We start from the raw sequence: 21,392 nt of genomic DNA, 5'->3' as shown, positions 1-21,392 counted from the left end.
GGTTGTCATGTGTGTGTTTACATGTGTGTTTAAGCTTCCGTGTGTGTGGGTTTCCATGTGTGTGTGGGTTTCCTTGTGTGTGTGTGTGGGTTTCCTTGTGTGTGTGTGTGGGTTTCCTTGTGTGTGTGTGTGTGGGTTTCCTTGTGTGTGTGTGTGTGTGTGTGGGATTCCTTGTGTGTGTGTGTGGGTTTCCTTGTGTGTATGTGTGTGGGTTTCCTTGTGTGTGTGTGTGTGGGTTTCCTTGTGTGTGTGTGTGTGGGTTTCCTTGTGTGTGTGTGTGGGTTTCCTTGTGTGTGTGTGTGGGTTTCCTTGTGTGTGTGTGGGTTTCCTTGTGTGTGTGTGGGTTTCCTTGTGTGTGTGTGGGTTTCCTTGTGTGTGTGTGGGGGGTTTCTGTTTGTGTGGGGGGGTTTCTGTGTGTGGGGGTTTCCGTGTGTGTGTATGTGGGTTTCCGTGTGTGTGTGTGGGTTTCCGTGTGTGTGTGTGTGTGTGGGGGGGGTTTCCGTGTGTGTGTGTGGGTTTCCGTTTGTGTGTGTTTCCGTGTGTGTGTTTCCATGTGTGTGTGGGTTTCTGTATTTGTGGGTTTCCGTATGTGTGTGTGTGGGTTTCCGTTTGGGGGTTTCTGTGTGTGTGTGGGTTTCTGTGTGGGTTTCCGTGTGTGTGGGTTTCCTTGTGTGTGTGTGGGGGGGTTTCCGCGTGTGTGTGTGTGGAATTCTGCGTGTGGGTTTCCGCGTGTGTGTGTGTGTGGGTTTCCGCGTGTGTGTGTGTGTGTGGGTTTCCTTGTGTGTGTGTGTGGGTTTCCTTGTGTGTGTGTGTGGGTTTCCTTGTGTGTGTGTGTGGGTTTCCTTGTGTGTGTGTGTGGGTTTCCTTGTGTGTGTGTGGGGGTTTCTGTTTGTGTGGGGGGGTTTCTGTGTGTGTGGGGGTTTCCGTGTGTGTGTATGTGGGTTTCCGTGTGTGTGTGTGGGTTTCCGTGTGTGTGTGTGTGTGTGTGTGTGTGTGTGTGGGGGGGTTTCCGTGTGTGTGTGTGGGTTTCCGTTTGTGTGTGTTTCCGTGTGTGTGTTTCCATGTGTGTGTGGGTTTCTGTATTTGTGGGTTTCCGTACGTGTGTGTGTGGGTTTCCGTTTGGGGGTTTCTGTGTGTGTGTGGGTTTCTGTGTGGGTTTCCGTGTGTGTGGGTTTCCTTGTGTGTGTGGGGGGGGGTTTCCGCGTGTGTGTGTGGAATTCTGCGTGTGGGTTTCCGCGTGTGTGTGTGTGTGTGGGTTTCCGCGTGTGTGTGTGTGTGTGGGTTTCCGCGTGTGTGTGTGGGGGTTTCCGTATGTGGGGGTTTCCGTGTTTCCGTGTGTGTTTGTGTGTGGGTTTCCATGGGGGTTTCCGTGTGGGTTTCCGTGTGTGTGTGTGGGTTTTTCCGTGTGTGTGTGGGTTTCCTTGTATGTGTGGGTTTCCGTGTGTTAGTTTCTGTGTTTCCGTGTGTGTGTGTGGGTTTCCGCGCGCGTGTGTGTGTGGGTTTCCGCGTGTGTGTGTGTGGGTTTCCGCGTGTGTGTGTGAGTTTCCGCGTGTGTTTGTGTGTGGGTTTCCGTATGTGGGGGTTTCCGTATGTGGGGGTTTCCGTGTTTCCGTGTGTTTGTGTGTGGGTTTCCGTGTGGGTTTCCGTGTGTGTGGGGGGGTTTCCGTGTGGGTTTCCGTGTGTGTGTGTGGGTTTTTCCGTGTGTGTGTGGGTTTCCTTGTATGTGTGGGTTTCCGTGTGTGTTAGTTTCTGTTTTTCCTTGTGTGTGTGTGTGTGTGGATTTCCGTGTGTGTGTGGGGGTTTCCGTGTGTTTGTGTGGGGGTTTCCGTGTGTTTGTGGGTGGGTTTCCGTGTGTGTGTGGGGGGGGTTTCCGTGTGTGTGTGGGTTTCCGTGTGTCTGTGTGGGTTTCCGTGTGTGCGTTTCCATGTGTGTGTGGGGTTCTGTATTTGTGGGTTTCCGTGTGTATGTGTGGGTTTCCGTGTGTGTGTGTGTGGTTGGGTTGCCATGTGTGTGTTTACATGTGTGTGTAAGCTTCCGTGTGTGTGGGTTTCCATGTGTGTGTGGGTTTCCTTGTGTGTGTGTGCGGGTTTCCTTGTGTGTGTGTGCGGGTTTCCTTGTGTGTGTGTGTGCGGGTTTCCTTGTGTGGGTTTCCTTGTGTGTGTGTGTGTGGGTTTCCTTGTGTGTGTGTGGGTTACCATGTGTGTGTGTGGGTTACCGTGTGTGTGTGTGGGGGGGTTACCGTGTGTGTGTGTGGGGGGGTTTCGGTTTGTGTGTGTGTGGGTTTCCGCGTGTGTGTGTGTGGCTTTCCGCGTGTGTGTGTGTGTGGGTTTCCGCGTGTGTGTGTGTGTGTGAGTTTCCGTGTGTTTGTGTGTGGGTTTCCGTGGGGGTTTCCGTGTGGGTTTCCGTGTGTGTGTGGGTTTCCTTGTATGTGTGGGTTTCCGTGTGTGTTAGTTTCTGTGTTTCCGTGTGTGTGTGTGGGTTTCCGCGTGTGTGTGTGTGTGGGTTTCCGCGTGTGTGTGTGTGGGTTTCCGTGTGTGGGGGTTTCCGTATGTGGGGGTTTCTGTGTGTTTGTGTGTGGGTTTCCGTGTGGGTTTCCGTGTGTGTGGGTGGGTTTCCGTGTGGGTTTCCGTGTGTGTGTGTGGGTTTTTCCGTGTGTGTGTGGGTTTCCTTGTATGTGTGGGTTTCCGTGTGTGTTAGTTTCTGTGTTTCCTTGTGTGTGTGTGTGGATTTCCGTGTGTGTGTGTGGATTTCCGTGTGTGTGTGGGGGTTTCCGTGTGTTTGTGGGTGGGTTTCCGTGTGTGTGTGGGGGGTTTTCCGTGTGTGTGTGGGTTTCCGTGTGTCTGTGTGGGTTTCCGTGTGTGCGTTTCTATGTGTGTGTGGGGTTCTGTATTTGTGGGTTTCCGTGTGTATGTGTGGGTTTCCGTGTATGTGTGTGTGGTTGGGTTGCCATGTGTGTGTTTACATGTGTGTGTAAGCTTCCGTGTGTGTGGGTTTCCATGTGTGTGTGGGTTTCCTTGTGTGTGTGTGCGGGTTTCCTTGTGTGTGTGTGTGCGGGTTTCCTTGTGTTTGTGTGCGGGTTTCCTTGTGTGTGTGTGTGCGGGTTTCCTTGTGTGTGTGTGTGGGTTTCCTTGTGTGTGTGTGTGGGTTTCCTTGTGTGGGTTTCCTTGTGTGTGTGTGGGGGTTTCCTTGTGTGTGTGTGTGGGTTACCATGTGTGTGTGTGGGTTACCGTGTGTGTGTGTGGGTTTCGGTTTGTGTGTGGGGGTTTCTGTTTGTGTGTGTGTGCGTTTCCGTGTGTGTGTGGGTTTCCGTGTGTGTGTTTCCATGTGTGTGTGGGTTTCTGTATTTGTGGGTTTCCGTATGTGTGTGTGTGGGTTTCCGTGTGTGGGTTTCCGTGTGTGTGTTTGGGGGTTTCTGTTTGTGTGTGGGTTTCTGTGTGGGTTTCTGTGTGGGTTTCTGTGTGGGTTTCTGTGTGGGTTTCCGTGTGTGTGTTTCCGCGCGTGTGTGTGGGATTCCGCGTGTGGGTTTCCGCGTGTGTGTGTGGGTTTCCGCGTGTGTGTGTGTGTGTGGGTTTCCGTGTGTGGGGGGGTTTCCGTATGTGGGGGTTTCCGTGTTTCCTTATGTGGGGGTTTCCGTGTTTCCGTGTGTGTGTGTTTCCGTGTGTGTGGGTGGGTTTCCGTGTTTGTGTGGGGGGGGGGGGGGGGGGTTCCGTGTGTGTGCGTTTCCGTGTGTGTGTGTGGGTTTCCGTGTGTGTTAGTTTCTGTGTTTCCTTGTGTGTGTGTGTGGGGGTTTCCTTGTATGTGTGTGGGTTTCCGTGTGTGTGTGGGTTTCCGTGTGTGTGTTTCCATGTGTGTGGGTTTCTGTATTTGTGGGTTTCCGTATGTGTGTGTGTGGGTTTCCGTGTGTGGGTTTCCGTGTGTGTGTTTGGGGGTTTCTGTTTGTGTGTGGGTTTCCGTGTGTGTGTGGTGGGGGTTTCCGTGTGTGTGTGTGTGTGTTTCCGCGTGTGTGTGTGGGATTCCGCGCGTGTGTGTGTGTGTGGGTTTCCGTATGTGGGGGTTTCCGTGTTTCCGTGTGTGTGTGTGTGTTTCTGTATGTGTGTGTGTGGGGGGGTTTCCGTGGGGGTTTCCGTGTGTGTGGGTTTCCGTATGTGTGTGTGTGGGTTTCCGTTTGTGTGTGGGTTTTTCCGTGTGTGTGTGGGTTTCCTTGTATGTGTGGGTTTCCGTGTGTGTTAGTTTCTGTGTTTCCTTGTGTGTGTGTGTGTGTGTGGGTTTCCGTGTGGGTTTCCGTGTGTGTGGGGGGGTTTCCGTGTGGGTTTCCGTGTGTGTGTGTGTGGGTTTTTCCGTGTGTGTGTGGGTTTCCTTGTATGTGTGGGTTTCCGTGTGTGTTAGTTTCTGTGTTTCCTTGTGTGTGTGTGTGTGTGTGGATTTCCGTGTGTGTGTGGGGGTTTCCGTGTGTGTGTGGGGGTTTCCGTGTGTTTGTGGGTGGGTTTCCGTGTGTGTGGGGGGGGGGGTTTCCGTGTGTGTGGGGGTTTCCGTGTGTCTGTGTGGGTTTCCGTGTGTGCGTTTCCATGTGTGTGTGGGGTTCTGTATTTGTGGGTTTCCGTGTGTATGTGTGGGTTTCCGTGTGTGTGTGTGTGGTTGGGTTGCCATGTGTGTGTTTACATGTGTGTGTAAGCTTCCGTGTGTGTGGGTTTCCATGTGTGTGTGGGTTTCCTTGTGTGTGTGTGCGGGTTTCCTTGTGTGTGTGTGCGGTTTTCCTTGTGTGTGTGTGCGGGTTTCCTTGTGTGTTTGTGCGGGTTTCCTTGTGTGTGTGTGGGTTTCCTTGTGTGTGTGTGTGGGTTTCCTTGTGTGGGTTTCCTTGTGTGTGTGTGGGTTTCCTTGTGTGTGTGTGGGTTACCGTGTGTGTGTGTGGGGGGGTTTCGGTTTGTGTGTGGGGGTTTCTGTTTGTGTGTGTGGGGGTTTCCGTGTGTGTGTGGGTTTCCGTGTGTGTGTTTCCATGTGTGTGTGGGTTTCTGTATTTGTGGGTTTCCGTATGTGTGTGTGTGGGTTTCCGTGTGTGGGTTTCCGTGTGTGTGTTTGGGGGTTTCTGTTTGTGTGTGGCTTTCTGTGTGGGTTTCCGTGTGTGTGTTTCCGCGCGTGTGTGTGGGATTCCGCGTGTGGGTTTCCGCGTGTGTGTGTGGGTTTCCGCGTGTGTGTGTGTGTGTGTGTGTGGGTTTCCGTGTGTGGGGGGGTTTCCGTATGTGGGGGTTTCCGTGTTTCCGTATGTGGTGGTTTCCGTGTTTCCGAGGGTGTGTGTTTCCGTGTGTGTGGGTGGGTTTCCGTGTTTGTGTGGGGGGGGGGGGGGGGGTTTCCGTGTGTGTGCGTTTCCGTGTGTGTGTGTGCATTTCCGTGTGTGTGTGTGGGTTTCCGTGTGTGTTAGTTTCTGTGTTTCCTTGTGTGTGTGTGTGGGTTTCCTTGTATGTGTGTGGGTTTCCATGTGTGTGTGGGTTTCCGTGTGTGTGTTTCCATGTGTGTGTGTGGGTTTCTGTATTTGTGTGTGTGGGTTTCCGTGTGTGTGTTTGGGGGTTTCTGTTTGTGTGTGGGTTTCCGTGTGTGTGTGGTGGGGGTTTCCGTGTGTGTGTGTGTGTCTTTCCGCGTGTGTGTGTGGGATTCCGCGTGTGTGTGTGTGGGTTTCCGTATGTGGGGGTTTCCGTGTGTGTGTGTGTGTTTCTGTATGTGTGTGTGTGGGGGGGTTTCCGTGGGGGTTTCCGTGTGTGTGGGTTTCCGTATGTGTGTGTGTGGGTTTCCGTGTGTGTGTGGGTTTTTCCGTGTGTGTGTGGGTTTCCTTGTATGTGTGGGTTTCCGTGTGTGTTAGTTTCTGTTTTTCCTTGTGTGTGTGTGTGTGTGTGTGGGTTTCCATGTGTGTGTGGGTGGGTTTCCGTGTGTGTGTGTGGGGGGGTTTCCGCGTGTGTGTGTGTGGGGGTTTCCGCGTGTGGGTTTCCGCGTGTGTGTGTGTTTCCGCGCGTGTGTGTGTTTCCGCGTGTGGGGGTTTCCGCGTGTGGGGGTTTCCGCGTGTGGGGGTTTCCGCGTGTGGGGGTTTCCGCGTGTGGGGGTTTCCGCATGTGGGGTTTCCGTGTGTGTGTGTGTTTCTTTGTGTGTGTGTGTGTTTCCGTGTGTGTGTGGGTTTCCGTGTGTGTGTGGGTTTCCGTGTGTGTGTGGGTTTCCTTGTGTGTGTGTGTGGGTTTCCGTGTGTGTGTGGGTTTCCTTGTGTGTGTGTGTGGGTTTCCGTGTGTGTGTGGGTTTTTCCGTGTGTGTGTGGGTTTCCTTGTATGTGTGGGTTTCCGTGTGTGTTAGTTTCTGTTTTTCCTTGTGTGTGTGTGTGTGTGTGTGGGTTTCCATGTGTGTGTGGGTGGGTTTCCGTGTGTGTGTGTGTGTGGGGGTTTCCGTGTGTGTGTGTGTGTGGGTGGGGGGGTTTCCGCGTGTGGGTTTCCGCGTGTGTGTGGGTTTCCGCGTGTGTGTGTGTTTCCGCGTGTGGGGGTTTCCGCGTGTGGGGGTTTCCGCGTGTGGGGGTTTCTGCATGTGGGGGTTTCCGTATGTGGGGGTTTCCGTGTGTGTGTGTGTTTCTTTGTGTGTGTGTGGGTTTCCGTGTGTGTGTGGGTTTCCGTGTGTGTGTGTGGGTTTCCTTGTGTGTGTGTGTGGGTTTCCGTGTGTGTGTGGGGGTTTCCGAGTGTGTGTGTGGTTGCCATCTGTGTGTAAGCTTCTGTGTGTGTGGGTTTCCATGTGTGTGTGGGTTTCCGTATTTGTGGGTTTCCGTATTTTTGTGTGTGCGTGTGGGTTTCCGTGTGTGTGCGTGTGGGTTTCCGTGTGTGTGGGTTTCCCTGTGTGTGGGTTTCCCTGTGTGTGGGTGTGGGTTTCCGTGTGTGGGTGTGGGTTTCCGTGTGTGTGTGGGGGTTTCCGTGTGTGTGGTGGTTTCCGTGTGGGTGTGTGGGTTTCCGTTTGGGTGTGTGGGTTTCCGTGTGTGTGTGTGTTTCCATGTGTGTGTGTGTGTGTGTGGGGGGGAGGGGTTTCCGTGTGTGTGTGTGTGTGGGGGTTTCCGTGTGTGTATGTGTGTGTGGGTTTCAGTGTGTGTGTGGGGGTTTCCGTGTGGGTTTCGGTGCGGGTGTGTTTGTGTGTGTTTCTGTGTGCGTGTGTGTGTGTGTGTGTGTGTGGGTTTCCATGTGTGGGTTTCCATGTGTGTGTAGGTTTCCTTGTGGGTTTCCGTGTGTGTTTCCGTATGTGTGTGGGGGGGGGGGGGTTCCGTGTGTGTGTGGGTTTCAGTGTGTGTGTGGGTTTCAGTGTGCGTGTGTGGGTTTCAGTGTGCGTGTGTGGGTTTCAGTGTGTGTGTGTGGGTTTCAGTGTGTGTGTGGGTTTCAGTGTGTGTGTGGGTTTCAGTGTGTGTGTGGGTTTCAGTGTGTGTGTGGGTTTCTGTGTCTGTGTGTGTGGGTTTCCGTGTGTGTGTGGGGGGGGGGTTTCCGTGTGTGTGTGGGTTTCCGTTTGTGTGTGTGTGGGGGGTTCCGTGTGTGTGTGTGTGGGGGGTTCCGTGTGTGTGTGGGGGGGTTTCCGTGTGTGTGTGTGGGTTTCCGTGTGTGTGTTTGTGTGTGGGTTTCCATGTGTGTGTGTGTGGGTTCTGTGTGTGTGTTGTGTGGGGGTTTCCGTGTGTGTGGGGGTTCCGTGTGTGTGTGTGTGGGGGTGTCCGTGTGTGGGTTTCCGCGTGTGTGTATGTGGGGGTTTCCGTGTGTGTGTGGGTTTCCTTGTGTGTGTGTGTGTGGGTTTCCGTGTGTGTGTGGGTTTCCGTGTGTGTGGGTTTCCTTGTGTGTGTGTGTGTGGGGGTTTCCTTGTGTGTGTGTGGGGGTTTCCTTGTGTGTGTGTGGGGGTTTCCTTGTGTGTGTGGGGGTTTCCTTGTGTGTGTGGGGGTTTCCTTGTGTGTGTGTGTGTGTGTGTGGGTTTCCTTGTGTGTGTGTGGGGTGGTTTCCTTGTGTGTGTGGGTTTCCTTTTGTGTGTGTGTGGGGGTTTCCTTGTGTGTGTGTGTGTGTTTCCGCGTGTGTGTGTGGGATTCCGCGTGTGGGTTTCCGCGTGTGTGTGTATGGGGGGGGGGGTTTCCGTGTGTGTGGGTTTCCTTGTGTGTGTGGGTTTCCTTGTGTGTGTGGGGGTTTCCTTGTGTGTGTGGGGGTTTCCTTGTGTGTGTGGGGTTTCCTTGTGTGTGTGTGGGTTTCCTTGTGTGTGTGTGTGTGGGTTTCCTTTTGTGTGTGTGGGGGTTTCCGTGTGTGTGTGGTGGTTTCCGTGTGTGTGTGGGTTTCCATTTGTGTGTGTGTTTCCGTGTGTGTGTGTTTCTGTGTTTCCTTGTGTGTGTGGGTGGGTTTCCTTGTGTGTGTGGGTGGGTTTCCGCGTGTGGGTTTCCGCGTGTGGGTTTCCGCGTGTGTGTGTGTTTCCGCGTGTGTGGGTTTCCGTGTGTGGGGGTTTCCGTATGTGGGGGTGTCCGTGTGTGTGTGTTTCCGTGTGTGTGTGTGGGTTTCCGTGTGGGTTTCCGTGTGTGTGTGTGCGTTTCCGTCTGTGTGTGGGTTTCCGTCTGGGTTTCCGTGTGTGTGTGGGTTTCCGTGTGTGTGTGTGTGAGTTTCCGTGTGTGTGGGGGTTTCCGTGTGTGCGTTTCCATGTGTATGTGGGTTTCCGTATTTGTGGGTTTCCGTGTGTGTGTGTGGGGGTTTCCTTGTGTGTGTGTGGGTTTCCGTGTGTGTGTGGGGGTTTCCGTGTGTGTGTGTGTGGGTTTCCATGTGTGTGTGTGTGGGTTTCCGTGTGTGTGTTGGTTTCCGTGTGTGTGTGTGGGTTTCCGTGTTGTTCGTTTCCATGTGTGTGTGGGTTTCCGTATTTGTGGGTTTCCGTGTGTATGTGTGGGTTTCCGTGTGTGTATGTGTGTGTGGGTGGGTTGCCATGTGTGTGTAAGCTTCCGTGTGTGTGGGTTTCCATGTGTGTGTGTGGGTTTCCATGTGTGTGTGTGGGTTTCCGTATTTGTGGGTTTCCGTATTTTTGTGTGTGTGCGTGTGGGTTTCCGTGTGTGTGCGTGTGGGTTTCCGTGTGTGTGTGTGGGTTTCCGTGTGTGTGTGTGGGTTTCTGTGTGTGTGTGTGGGTTTCTGTGTGTGTGTGTGGGTTTCTGTGTGTGTGTGTGGGTTTCCGTGTGTGTGTGTGTGTGTGGGGGTTTCCGTTTGTGTGTGTGTGGGGTGGGGTTCCGTGTGTGTGGGGGGTTCCGTGTGTGTGTGTGTGTGGGGGGGTTTCCGTGTGTGGGTTTCCGTGTGTGTGGGTTTCCGTGTGTGTGTGTGTGTTTGTGTGTGGGTTTCCGTGTGTGTGTGTGTGGGTTTCCGTGTCTGTGTGTGTGTGGGGGGGGGTTTCCGTGTGTGTGTGTGGGGGGGGGGGCTTCCGTGTGTGGGTTTCGCGTGTGTGTGTGGGGGGGCTTCCCGTGTGTGGGTTTCCGCGTGTGTGTGGGGGGGGGGTTTCCGTGTGTGTGTGGGTTTCCTTGTGTGTGTGTGTGTGTGTGGGTTTCCGTGTGTGTGTGGGTTTCCGTGTGTGTGGGTTTCCGTGTGTGTGGGTTTCCTTGTGTGTGTGTGGGTTTCCTTTTGTGTTTGTGGGGGTTTCCTTGTGTGTGTGTGGGTTTCCTTGTGTGTGTGTGGGTTTCCTTGTGTGTGTGTGGGTTTCCTTGTTTGTGTGTGGGTTTCCTTGTGTGTGTGTGTGGGTTTCCTGTGTGTGTGTGTGTGTGTGTGTGTGGGTTTCCTTGTGTGTGTGTGTGGGGGTTTCCTTGTGTGTGTGGGTTTCCTTTTGTGTGTGTGGGGGTTTCCTTGTGTGTGTGTGTGGGTGGGTTTCCGTGTGTGTGTGTGTGTGTGTGTGTGTGTGTGTGTGGGATTCCGCGTGTGGGTTTCGCCTGTGTGTGTGTGTGTGTTTCGTGTGTGTGTGTGGGATTCCGCGTGTGGGTTTGTGTGTGTTTCGCGTGTGTGTGTGGGTTTCCGTGTGTGTGTGTTTCCGTGTGTGTGTGTGTTTCCGTGTGTGTGTGTTTCCGCGTGTGTGTGTTTCCGGTGTGTGTGTGTGTGGGTTTCCGTGTGTGTGTGTGTTTCGCGTGTGTGTGTGGGATTCGCGTGTGGGTTTCCGCGCGTGTGTGTGTGTTTCCGCGTGTGTGTGTGGGTTTCCGCGTGTGTGTGTGTTTCCGCGCGTGTGTGTGTGTGTGGGTTTCCGCGTGTGTGTGTTTGTGGGTTTCCGTGTGTGGGGGTTTCCGTATGTGGGGGTTTCCGTGTTTCCGTGTGTGTGGGGGGGTTTCCGTGTGGGTTTCCGTGTGTGTGTGTGGGTTTCCGTGTGTGTGTGGGTTTCCGTGTAGTTTTCCGTGTGTGTGTGGGTTTCCGTGTGTGTGTGTTTCCGTGTGTGTGTGGGTTTTTCCGTGTGTGTGTGGGTTTCCTTGTATGTGTGGGTTTCCGTGTGTGTTAGTTTCTGTGTTTCCTTGTGTGTGTGTGGGGGTTTCCTTGTGTGTGTTGGGGTTTCAATGTGTGTGTGTGTGGGTTTCCTTGTTTGTGTGTGGGTTTCCTTGTGTGTGTGTGGGGGTTTCCTTGTGTGTGTGTGTGGGTTTCCTTGTGTGTGTGTGTGGGGGTTTCCTTGTGTGTGTGGGTTTCCTTTTGTGTGTGTGTGTGTGGGTGGGTTTCCGTGTGTGTGTGTTTCCGCGTGTGTGTGTGGGATTCCGCGTGTGGGTTTCCGCGTGTGTGTGTGTGTGTTTCCGCGTGTGTGTGGGATTCCGCGTGTGTGTGTGGGATTCCGCGTGTGGGTTTCCTTGTGTGTGTGTGTGGGTTTCCGTGTGTGTGTGGGTTTCCGTGTGTGTGGGTTTCCTTGTGTGTGTGGGTTTCCTTGTGTGTTTTGGGGTTTCCTTGTGTGTGTGTGGGGGTTTCCTTGTTTGTGTGTGGGTTTCCTTGTGTGTGTGTGTGTGGGTTTCCTTTTGTGTGTGTGGGGGTTTCCGTGTGTGTGTGGTGGTTTTCGTGTGTGTGTGGGTTTCCATTTGTGTGTGTGTTTCCGTGTGTGTGTGTTTCTGTGTTTCCTTGTGTGTGTGTGTGGGGGGGTTTCTGTGTGTGGGTGAGTTTCCGCGTGTGGGTTTCCGCGTGTGGATTTCCGCGTGTGGGTTTCTGCGCGCGTGTGTGTGTGTTTCCGCGTGTGTGGGTTTCCGTGTGTGGGGGTTTCCGTATGTGGGGGTGTCCGTGTGTGTGTGTTTCCGTGTGTGTGTGTGGGTTTCCGTGTGGGTTTCCGTGTGTGTGTGTGGGTTTCCGTCTGTGTGTGGGTTTCCGTGTGGGTTTCCGTGTGTGTGTGTGTGTGGGTTTCCTTTGTGTGTGTGTGTGGGTTTCCGTGTGTGTGGGGGGGTTTCCGTGTGTGTGTGTGTGTGGGTTTCCATGTGTGTGTGTGTGGGTTTCCGTGTGTGTGTTGGTTTCCGTGTGTGTGTGTGGGTTTCCGTGTGTGCGTTTCCATGTGTATGTGGGTTTCCGTATTTGTGGGTTTCCGTGTGTGTGGGTTTCCGTGTGTGTGGGGGGGTTTCCGTGTGTGTGTGTGTGTGTGTTGGTTTCCGTGTGTGTGTGTGGGTTTCCGTGTTGTTCGTTTCCATGTGTGTGTGGGTTTCCGTATTTGTGGGTTTCCGTGTGTATGTGTGGGTTTCCGTATGTGTGTGTGGGTGGGTTGCCATGTGTGTGTAAGCTTCCGTGTGTGTGGGTTTCCATGTGTGTGTAGGTTTCCATATTTGTGGGTTTCCGTATTTTTGTGTGTGTGCGTGTGGGTTTCCGTGTGTGTGCGTGTGGGTTTCCGTGTGTGTGCGTGTGGGTTTCCGTGTGTGTGCGTGTGGGTTTCCGTGTGTGTGCGTGTGGGTTTCCGTGTGTGTGTGTGGGTTTCCGTGTGTGTGTGGGGGGGTTTCCGTGTGTGTGTGTGGGGGTTTCCGTGTGTGTGTGTGGGGGTTTCCGTGTGGGTGTGTGGGTTTCCGTGTGTGTGTGTGTTTCGTGTGTGTGTGTGTGTGTGTGTGTGTGTGTGTGGGGGGTTCCGTGTGTGTGTGTGTGGGGGTTTCCGTGTGTGTATGTGTGTGTGGGTTTCAGTGTGTGTGTGGGGATTTCCGTGTGGGTTTCCGTGCGGGTGTGGGTTTCCGTGTAGTTTTCCGTGTGTGTGTGGGTTTCCGTGTGTGTGTGTTTCCGTGTGTGTGTGGGTTTTTCCGTGTGTGTGTGTGGGTGGGTTGCCATGTGTGTGTAAGCTTCCGTGTGTGTGGGTTTCCATGTGTGTGTAGGTTTCCATATTTGTGGGTTTCCGTATTTTTGTGTGTGCGTGTGGGTTTCCGTGTGTGTGCGTGTGGGTTTCCGTGTGTGTGCGTGTGGGTTTCCGAGTGTGTGTGTGGGTTTCCGTGTGTGTGTGGGGGTTTCCGTGTGTGTGTGTGGGTTTCCGTGTGTGTGTGGGGGGGTTTCCGTGTGTGTGTGTGGGGGTTTCCGTGTGTGTGTGTGGGGGTTTCCGTGTGGGTGTGTGGGTTTCCGTGTGTGTGTGTGTGTTTCCGTGTGTGTGTGTGTGTGTGTGTGTGTGTGGGGGGGGGGTTCCGTGTGTGTGTGTGTGGGGGTTTCTGTGTGTGTATGTGTGTGTGGGTTTCAGTGTGTGTGTGGGGATTTCCGTGTGGGTTTCCGTGCGGGTGTGTGTGTGTGTGTTTCCGCGTGTGTGTGTGTGGGTTTCCATGTGTGTGTAGGTTTCCTTGTGGGTTTCCGTGTGTATTTCCGTATGTGTGTGGGGGGGGTTCAGTGTGTGTGTGGGTTTCAGTGTGTGTGTGTGGGTTTCAGTGTGTGTGTGTGGGTTTCAGTGTGTGTGTGGGTTTCAGTGTGTGTGTGTGTGTTTCTGTGTCTGTGTGTGTGGGGGTTTCCGTGTGTGTGTGTGTGGGGGGTTTCCGTGTGTGTGTGTGGGTTTCCGTTTGTGTGTGTGTGGGGTGGGGTTCCGTGTGTGTGTGGGGGGTTCCGTGTGTGTGTGTGGGGGTTTCCGTGTGTGTGTGTGTGTGTGGGTTTCTGTGTGTGTGGGTTTCCGTGTGTGTGTGTGTGTGTGTGTGTTTGTGTGTGGGTTTCCGTGTGTGTGTGTGTGGGTTTCCGTGTGTGTGTGTGGGGGGGTTCCGTGTGGGGGGGGGGCTTCCCGTGTGTGGGTTTCCGCGTGTGTGTGTGGGGGGGTTTCCGTGTGTGTGTGGGTTTCCTTGTGTGTGTGGGTTTCCGTGTGTGTGTGGGTTTCCGTGTGTGTGGGTTTCCGTGTGTGTGTGTGTGGGTTTCCTTTTGTGTTTGTGGGGGTTTCCTTGTGTGTGTGTGGGTTTCCTTGTGTGTGTGTGGGTTTCCTTGTGTGTGTGTGGGTTTCCTTGTTTGTGTGTGGGTTTCCTTGTTTGTGTGTGGGTTTCCTTGTGTGTGTGTGTGGGTTTCCTTGTGTGTGTGTGTGGGTTTCCTGTGTGTGTGTGTGTGTGTGGGTTTCCTTGTGTGTGTGTGTGGGGGTTTCCTTTTGTGTGTGTGGGGGTTTCCTTGTGTGTGTGTGTGGGTGGGTTTCCGTGTGTGTGTGTGTGTGTGTGTGTGTTTCCGCGTGTGTGTGTGGGATTCCGCGTGTGGGTTTCCGCCTGTGTGTGTGTGTGTTTCCGCGTGTGTGTGGGATTCCGCGTGTGGGTTTCCGCGTGTGTTTCCGCGTGTGTGTGTGTGGGTTTCCGCGTGTGTGTGTGTTTCCGCGTGTGTGTGTGTGTTTCCGCGTGTGTGTGTTTCCGCGTGTGTGTGTTTCCGGTGTGTGTGTGTGTGTGTGTGTGGGTTTCCGTGTGTGTGTGTGTGTTTCCGCGTGTGTGTGTGGGATTCCGCGTGTGGGTTTCCGCTGTGTGTGTGTGTGTGTTTCCGCGTGTGTGTTTCCGCGTGTGTGTGTGGGTTTCCGCGTGTGTGTGTGTGTTTCCGCGTGTGTGTGTGTGTGGGTTTCCGCGTGTGTGTGTTTGTGGGTTTCCGTGTGTGGGGGTTTCCGTATGTGGGGGTTTCCGTGTTTCCGTGTGTGTGTGTGGGTTTCCGTGTGTGTGTGGGTTTCCGTGTAGTTTTCCGTGTGTGTGTGGGTTTCCGTGTGTGTGTGTTTCCGTGTGTGTGTGGTTTTTCCGTGTGTGTGTGGGTTTCCTTGTATGTGTGGGTTTCCGTGTGTGTTAGTTTCTGTGTTTCCTTGTGTGTGTGTGTGGGTTTCCTTGTGTGTGTGTGGGGGTTTCCTTGTGTGTGTTGGGTTTTCAATGTGTGTGTGGGTGGGTTTCTGTGTGTGTGTGGGGGGGGTTTCGCGTGTGGGTTTCCGCGTGTGGGTTTCCGTGTGTGGGTTTCCGCGTGTGGGTTTCCGCGTGTGTGTGTGGGTTTCCGCGTGTGTGTGTGTGGGCTTCCGTGTGTGTGTGTGGGTTTCCGTGTGTGGGGGTTTCCGTATGTGGGGGTTTCCGTGTGTGTGTGTGTGTGTTTCCGTGTGTGTGTGTGGGTTTCCGTGTGGGTTTCCGTGTGTGTGTGTGGGTTTCCGTGTGTGTGTGGGTTTCCGTGTGGGTTTCCGTGTGTGTGTGTGTGTTTCCTTGTGTGTGTGTGGGTTTCCGTGTGTGTGTGGGGTTTCCGTGTGTGTGTGTGGGTTTCCATGTGTGTGTGTGTGGGTTTCCGTGTGTGTGTTGGTTTCCGTGTGTGTGTGTGGGTTTCCGTGTGTGCGTTTCCATGTGTATGTGGGTTTCCGTATTTGTGGGTTTCCGTGTGTTTGTGTGTGGGGGGTTTTCCGTGTGTGTGTGGGGGTTTCCGTGTGTGTGTTTACATGTGTGTGTGTGGGTTTCCGTATTTGTGGGTTTCCGTGTGTGTATGTGTGTGTGGGTGGGTTGCCATGTGTGTGTTTACATGTGTGTGTAAGCTTCCGTGTGTGTGGGTTTCCATGTGTGTGTGGGTTTCCGTATTTGTGGGTATTTATGTTTGAAGGCTGAAATGTGGCAAAAGGTCGCAAAGTTCAAGGGGGCCAAATACTTTCGCAAGGCACTGTACATCAATCCCTTTCAATGGCAATGTACATCAATGCCTTTCAATGGCAATGTTGATGCCAACATCAATGCCTTTCTTAAAATCAATACACAGAAGTATATTTTTTTTAAACCTGCATATTTAGTTAAAACAAATTCATGTTACCGGGCAATATTAACTAGGAAAATTGTGTCACTTCTCTTGCGTTCATTGCGTGCAGAGTCAGGGTATATGCAACAGTTTGGGCCGCGGTGGAGCGGTGGTAGGCAGCAGCAGGCTTGTAAGCATTCATTCAGACTTTACTGCGTTTGCCAGCAGCTCTTAGCAATGCTTGATTCACTGCGCTGTTTATGACTTCAAGCTAATCAACTCCTGAGATTAGGCTGGAAATACTAAAGTGCCGATAAGAACATCCAATAGTCAAAGGTATATGAAATACAAATGGTATAGAGGAATAGTCGACGCATTATGATGCCTATAATAACTACAACCCAAAACTTCTTAACTGGGAATATTGAACGACCAGCTTTCACATGTTCTGAGCAAGGAATTTAAATGTTAGCTTTTTTACATGGCACATATTGTACTTTTACTTTCTTCTCCAACAATGTGTTTTTGCATTATTTAAACCAAATTGACCATGCTTCATTATTTATTTGAGACAAAATAGATTTTATTTATGTATTATACTAAGTTAAAGTAAGTGTCCATTGTTCATCCAGTATTGTTGTAATTGTCAGTGTATTTATATATATATATATATATATATTTATATATATATATATATATATATATATACATACACATACAGTGGGGCAAACAGGTATTTAGTCAGTCACCAATTGTGCAAGTTCTCCCACTTAAAAAGATGAGAGGCCTGTAATTGTTATCATAGGTACACTTCAACTATGACAGACAAAATGAGGGAAAAAAATCCAGAAAATCACTAAGATTTTTACATTAAATTATTTGCAAATTATGGTGGAAAATAAGTATTTGGTCACCTACAAACATGGAAGATTTCTGGCTCTCACAGACCTGTAACTTCTTCTTTAAGAGGCTCCTCTGTCCTCCACTCATTACCTGTATTAATGGCACCTGTTTGAACGTTATCAGTATAGAAGACACCTGTCCACAACCTCAAACAGTCACACTCCGAACTCCACTATGGCCAAGACCAAAGAGCTCTCAAAGGACACCAGAAACAAAATTGTAGACCTGCACCGGGCTGGGAAGACTGAATCTGCAATAGATAAGCAGCTTGGTTTGAAGAAATCAACTGTGGGAGCAATTAGTAGGAAATGGAAGACATACAAGACCACTGATAATCTCCCTCAATCTGGGGCTCCACGCAAGATCTCACCCCGTGGGGTCAAAATGATCACAAGAATGGTGAGCAAAAATCCCAGAACCACACGGGGGGACCTAGTGAATGACCTGCAGAGAGCTGGGACCAAAGTAACAAAGCCTACCATTAGTAACACACTACGCCGCCAGGGACTCAAATCCTGCAGTGCCAGACGTGTCCCCCTGCTTAAGCCAGTACATGTCCAGGCACGTCTGAAGTTTACTAGAGAGCATTTGGATGACCCAGAAGAAGATTGGGAGAATGTCATATGGTCAGATGAAACCAAAATATAACTTTTTGGTAAAAACTCAACTCGTCGTGTTTGGAGGACAAAGACTACTGCGTTGCATCCAAAGAACACCACACCTACTGTGAAGCATGGGGGTGGAAACATCATGCTTTGGGGCAGTTTTTCTGCAAAGGGACCAGGACGACTGATCCGTGTAAAGGAAAGAATGGGACCATGTATCGTGAGATTTTGAGTGAAAACCTCCTTCCATCAGCAAGGGCATTGAAGATTAAACGTGGCTGGGTCTTTCAGCATGACAATGATCCCAAACACACCGCCCGGCCAACAAAGGAGTGGCTTCGTAAGAAGCATTTCAAGGTCATGGAGTGGCCTAGCCAGTCTCCAGATCTCAACCACATAGAAAATCTTTGGAGGGAGATGAAAGTCCGTGTTGCCCAGCAACAGCCCCAAAACATCGCTGCTCTAGAGGAGATCTGCATGGAGGAATGGGCCAAAATACAGTGTGTGAAAACCTTGTGAAGACTTACAGAAAACATTTGACCTCTGTCATTGCCAACAAAGGGTATATAACAAAGTATTGAGATACACTTTTGTTATTGACCAAATACTTATTTTCCACCATAATTTGCAAATAAATTCATAAAAAATCCTACAATGTGATTTTCTGGAGAAAAAAAATCTCATTCTGTCGGTCATAGTTGAAGTGTACCTATGATGAAAAGTACAGGCCTCTCTCGTCTTTTTAAGTGGGAGAACTTTCACAATTGGTGGCTGACTAAATACTTTTTTGCCCCACTGGATATAAATAGTCGGTATTAGCTTTTTTTGGTCCTCAAATAATCGGTATCGGCATTGAAAAATCATAATCGACCTCTACTCACAAGACTAACAGACATGGGAACAATAACCCCCAAGACAATGGTGAACAGAGGGCATATACAGTTGAAGTCAGAAGTTTACATACACCTTAGCTAAATATATTTAAACTCTGTTTTTCACAATCCCTGACATTTAATCCTAGTAAAAATCCGTGTCTTAGGTCAGTTAGGATCACCACTTTATTTTAAGAAGGTGAAATGTCAGAATAATAGTAGAGGGAATGATTTATTTCAGCTTTTATTTATTTCATTACATTCACAGTGGGTCAGAAGTTTACATACATTCAATTAGTATTTGGTAGCATTGCCTTTAAATTGTTCAACTTGGGTCAACATTTCTGGTAGCCTTCCACAAGCTTCCCACAATATGTTGGGTGAATTTTGGCCCATTCCTCCTGACAGAGCTGGTGTAACTGAGTCAGGTTTGTAGGCCTCCGTGCTCTCACACACTTTTTCAGTTCTGCCCACACATTGTCTATAGGGTGAGGTCAGGGCTTTGTGATGGCCACTCCAATACCTTGACTTTGTTGTCGTTAAGCCATTTCCCACAACTTTGGAAGTAGGCTTGGGGTCATTGTCCATTTGGACCCATTTGCGACCAAGCTTTAATTTCCTGACTGATGTCTTGATATGTTGCTTCAATATATCCACATAATTTCCCCTCCATATGATGCCATCTATTTTGTGAAGTGCACCAGTCCCTCCTGCAACAAAACACCCCCACAACATGATGCTGCCACCCCCGTTCTTCACGGTTGGGATGGTGTTCTTCGGCTTTCAAGCATCCCTCTTTTTCCTCCAAGCATAACAATGGTCATTATGGCCAAACAGTTCTATTTTTGTTTCATCAGACCAGAGAATGATCTTTGTCCCCATGTACAGTTGCAAACCGTAGTCTGTCTTTTTTTATGGCGGTTTTGGAGCAGTGGCTTCTTCCTTGCTCAGCGGCCTTTCAGGTTATGTTGATATAGGACTTGTTTTACTGTGGATATAGATAATTTTGTACCTGTATCCTCCAGCATCTTCACAAGGTCCTTTGCTGTTGTTCTGGGATTGATTTGCACTTTTCAAAAACAAAGTACGTTCATCTCTAGGAAACAGAAAGCGTCTCCTTCCTGAGCGGTATGATGGCTGCGTGGTCCCATGGTGTTTATACTGCGTACTATTGTTTGCACAGATGAATGTGGTACCTTCAGGCTTATGGAAATTGCTCACAAGGATGAACCAGACTTGTGGAGGTCTACAATTATTTTTCTGAGGTCTTGGCTGATTTTTTTTGATTTTCCCATGATGTCAAGCAAAGAGGCACTGAGTTTGAAGGTAGGCCCTGGAATACATCCACAGGTACACCTCCAATTGACTAAAATGAGGTCAATAAGCCTATCAGAAGCTTCTAAAGCCATGACATAATTTTCTGGAATTTTCCACGCTTTTTAAAGGCATAGTCAACTTAGTGTCTGTAAACTTCTGACACACTGGAATTGTGATACAGTGAATTCTAAGTGAAATAATCAGTCTGTAAACAATTATTGGAAACATTACTTGTGTCATGCATAACGTAGATGTCCTAACCGACTAGCCAAAACTATAGTTTGTTAAACAAGAAATTTGTGGAGTGGTTGAAAAACGAGTTTTAATGACTCCAACCTAAGTGCATGTAAACTTCTGACTTCAACTGTATATACAATTACTAATCATGGGAATTGGAATCAGGTGCGCGTCATGAAACGGTCCTGTGACGCCTAGAAGGTCGGTGACGTAGACCACCGGAACTGGTGCACGGAAGGAGCAGCAGTACCGGGGTAATCCGTGACAGCCTAGGTAGAATTTCACAAGCCCTGAATTCATTTGATTATTGCTGACTGTTTGAAATGCAGTGTATTTTACCATTAATTGTACAACAAAGCTTATTTAGAGAAAACATGAAACAAAATCTAGCCATATTAATCGTGAATGGCCCATGAATTTGAAAACATTGAGAGAGGATTTTTAGGCCAGCCCTAGTGTGTCTGTTTGTCTCTGTGTCTGTGTCACTTTGTGTGTGTGTGTGTGTGTGTGTGTGTGTGTGTGTGTGTGTGTGTGTGTGTGTATGAACAGCAGCATTGCTCCTATCGTCATTCGTCAGCAGCTCTTTAGTAGTGATATCACTCAGCAGCCCCCAATTACAACACCTACCTCACCTGCCTCCAGAGAGTGTGTGCGCGTGTGCATATGTGTGTAGGGGGTGTAGTGTAGTGCTGACGTCCGTATCTGGAGTTAAAGTGGCTCTGTGTGTGTGTGTGTGTGTGTGTGTGTGGGGGGGGGTCGTGCTGAAGGGGTTCTGTGTGTGTGTAGGGAGGGGGGTAGTGCAGTGCTGACGTCAGTATCTGGAGTTAAAGTGGTCCTGTGTGTGTGTGTGTGTGTAGTGCTGATGTCAGTATCTGGAGGTGGTCCTGTGGATGTAGTGCTGATGTCAGTATCTGGAGTCAACGTGGTCCTGTAAGGGGGGGGGGGGTGTAGTGTAGTGCTGACCTCAGTATCTGGAGTTAAAGTGGTCCTGTGATGTAGTGCTGATGTGTGTTAAAGTGGTCCTGTGTGTGGGGGGGGTGTAGTGTAGTGCTGACGTCAGTATCTGGAGTTTACCTGTTGTGACGAGCAATCCCGTATCTGGGAGCGTAATTATAGCCTCAAGCTCATTACCATAACGCAACGTTAACTATTCATGAAAATTGCAAATGAAATTAAATAAATATATTGGCTCACAAGCTTAGCCTTTTGTTAACAACACTGTCATCTCAGATTTTCAAAAAATGCTTTTCAACCATAGCTACATAAGCATTTGTGTAAGAGTATTGATAGCTAGCATAGCATTAAGCCTAGCATTCAGCAGGCAACATTTTTACAAAAACAAGAAAAGCATTCAAATAAAATAATTTACCTTTGAAGAACTTCGGATGTTTTACAATGAGGAGACTCTCAGTGAGATAGCAAATGTTCAGTTTTTCCAAAAATATTATTGGTGTAGGAGAAATGGCTCCGTTTTGTTCATCTCGTTTGGCTAAGAAAAAACCCCGAACATTCAGTCATTACAACCCAAACTTTTTTGCAATAGTTTCGACGGAGGACACCGAGCGGACACCTGGTAAATGTAGTCTCTTATGGCCAATTTTCCAATTATATGCCTACAAATACGTCACAATGCTGCAAACATCTTGGAGAAACGACAGAAAGTGTAGGCTCATGTCTTGCGCATTCACAGCCATATAAGGAGACATTGGAACACAGCGCCTCCAAAATCTGGCTCACTTCCTGTATGAAATGTCATCTTGGTTTCGCCTGTAGCATTAATTCTGGGGCACTCACAGACAATGTCTTTGCAGTTTTGGAAACGTCAGAGTGCTTTCTTTCCAAAGCTGTCAATTATATGCATAGTCGAGCATCTTTTCGTGACAAAATATCTTGTTTAAAACGGGAACGTTTTTCATCCAAAAATGAAATACTGCCCCCAGAGGTTCAAGAGGTTAAAGTGGTTCTGTGTGTGTGTAGGGGGGGAGGGGGGGGCTGTAGTGTTGTGCTGAAGTCAGTATCTGGAGTTAAAGTGGTCTTGTGTGTGTGTAGGGGGTGTAGTGTAGTGCTGACCTCAGTATCTGGAGTGGTCCTGTGTGGGGGGGGGGGGTGATGTACAGTTTGTTTCATTGAACATTGTAGGCCAGACCAGCCTGTGTGTGTACTCTCATTTATGTAGTAATGTAGAATTTAACTCTCTCTCTCTGTCTCTCAAGGTAGGCCAGGCCAGTGTGTGTATCCATGAATGTACGTCACCATGATGATGACCGACCAGCTGATGGACTTAGCTCCGCCTCCGCTGCTGAACGGGGAGCTGCCGCTGATGCAACACATGGTTAATGGAGACGCAGCACAACAGGTTGGTA

At 50.2% G+C, this 21,392-nt stretch overlaps 1 protein-coding gene across 1 annotated transcript in view; it reads left to right on the top strand.

Moving 5' to 3' along the window:
• The window catches only part of LOC135541702 (fibronectin type III domain-containing protein 3B-like), a 159,115-nt gene that overhangs the window by 24,287 nt on the left and 113,436 nt on the right, over nucleotides 1–21,392 (top strand). The window contains exon 3 of the mRNA XM_064968014.1: nucleotides 21,243–21,385. Within this exon, the coding sequence (XP_064824086.1) occupies nucleotides 21,272–21,385 (114 nt within the window). The 5' untranslated portion in view covers nucleotides 21,243–21,271. The remainder of the gene's footprint in view (nucleotides 1–21,242; nucleotides 21,386–21,392) is intronic.

Source organism: Oncorhynchus masou, chromosome 6, assembly GCF_036934945.1.
Source record: "Oncorhynchus masou masou isolate Uvic2021 chromosome 6, UVic_Omas_1.1, whole genome shotgun sequence".
NCBI classification, from domain to species: domain Eukaryota; kingdom Metazoa; phylum Chordata; class Actinopteri; order Salmoniformes; family Salmonidae; genus Oncorhynchus; species Oncorhynchus masou.
Note: the sequence above shows the minus strand (reverse complement) of the source record. Positions and strands in the feature narration are given on the sequence as shown.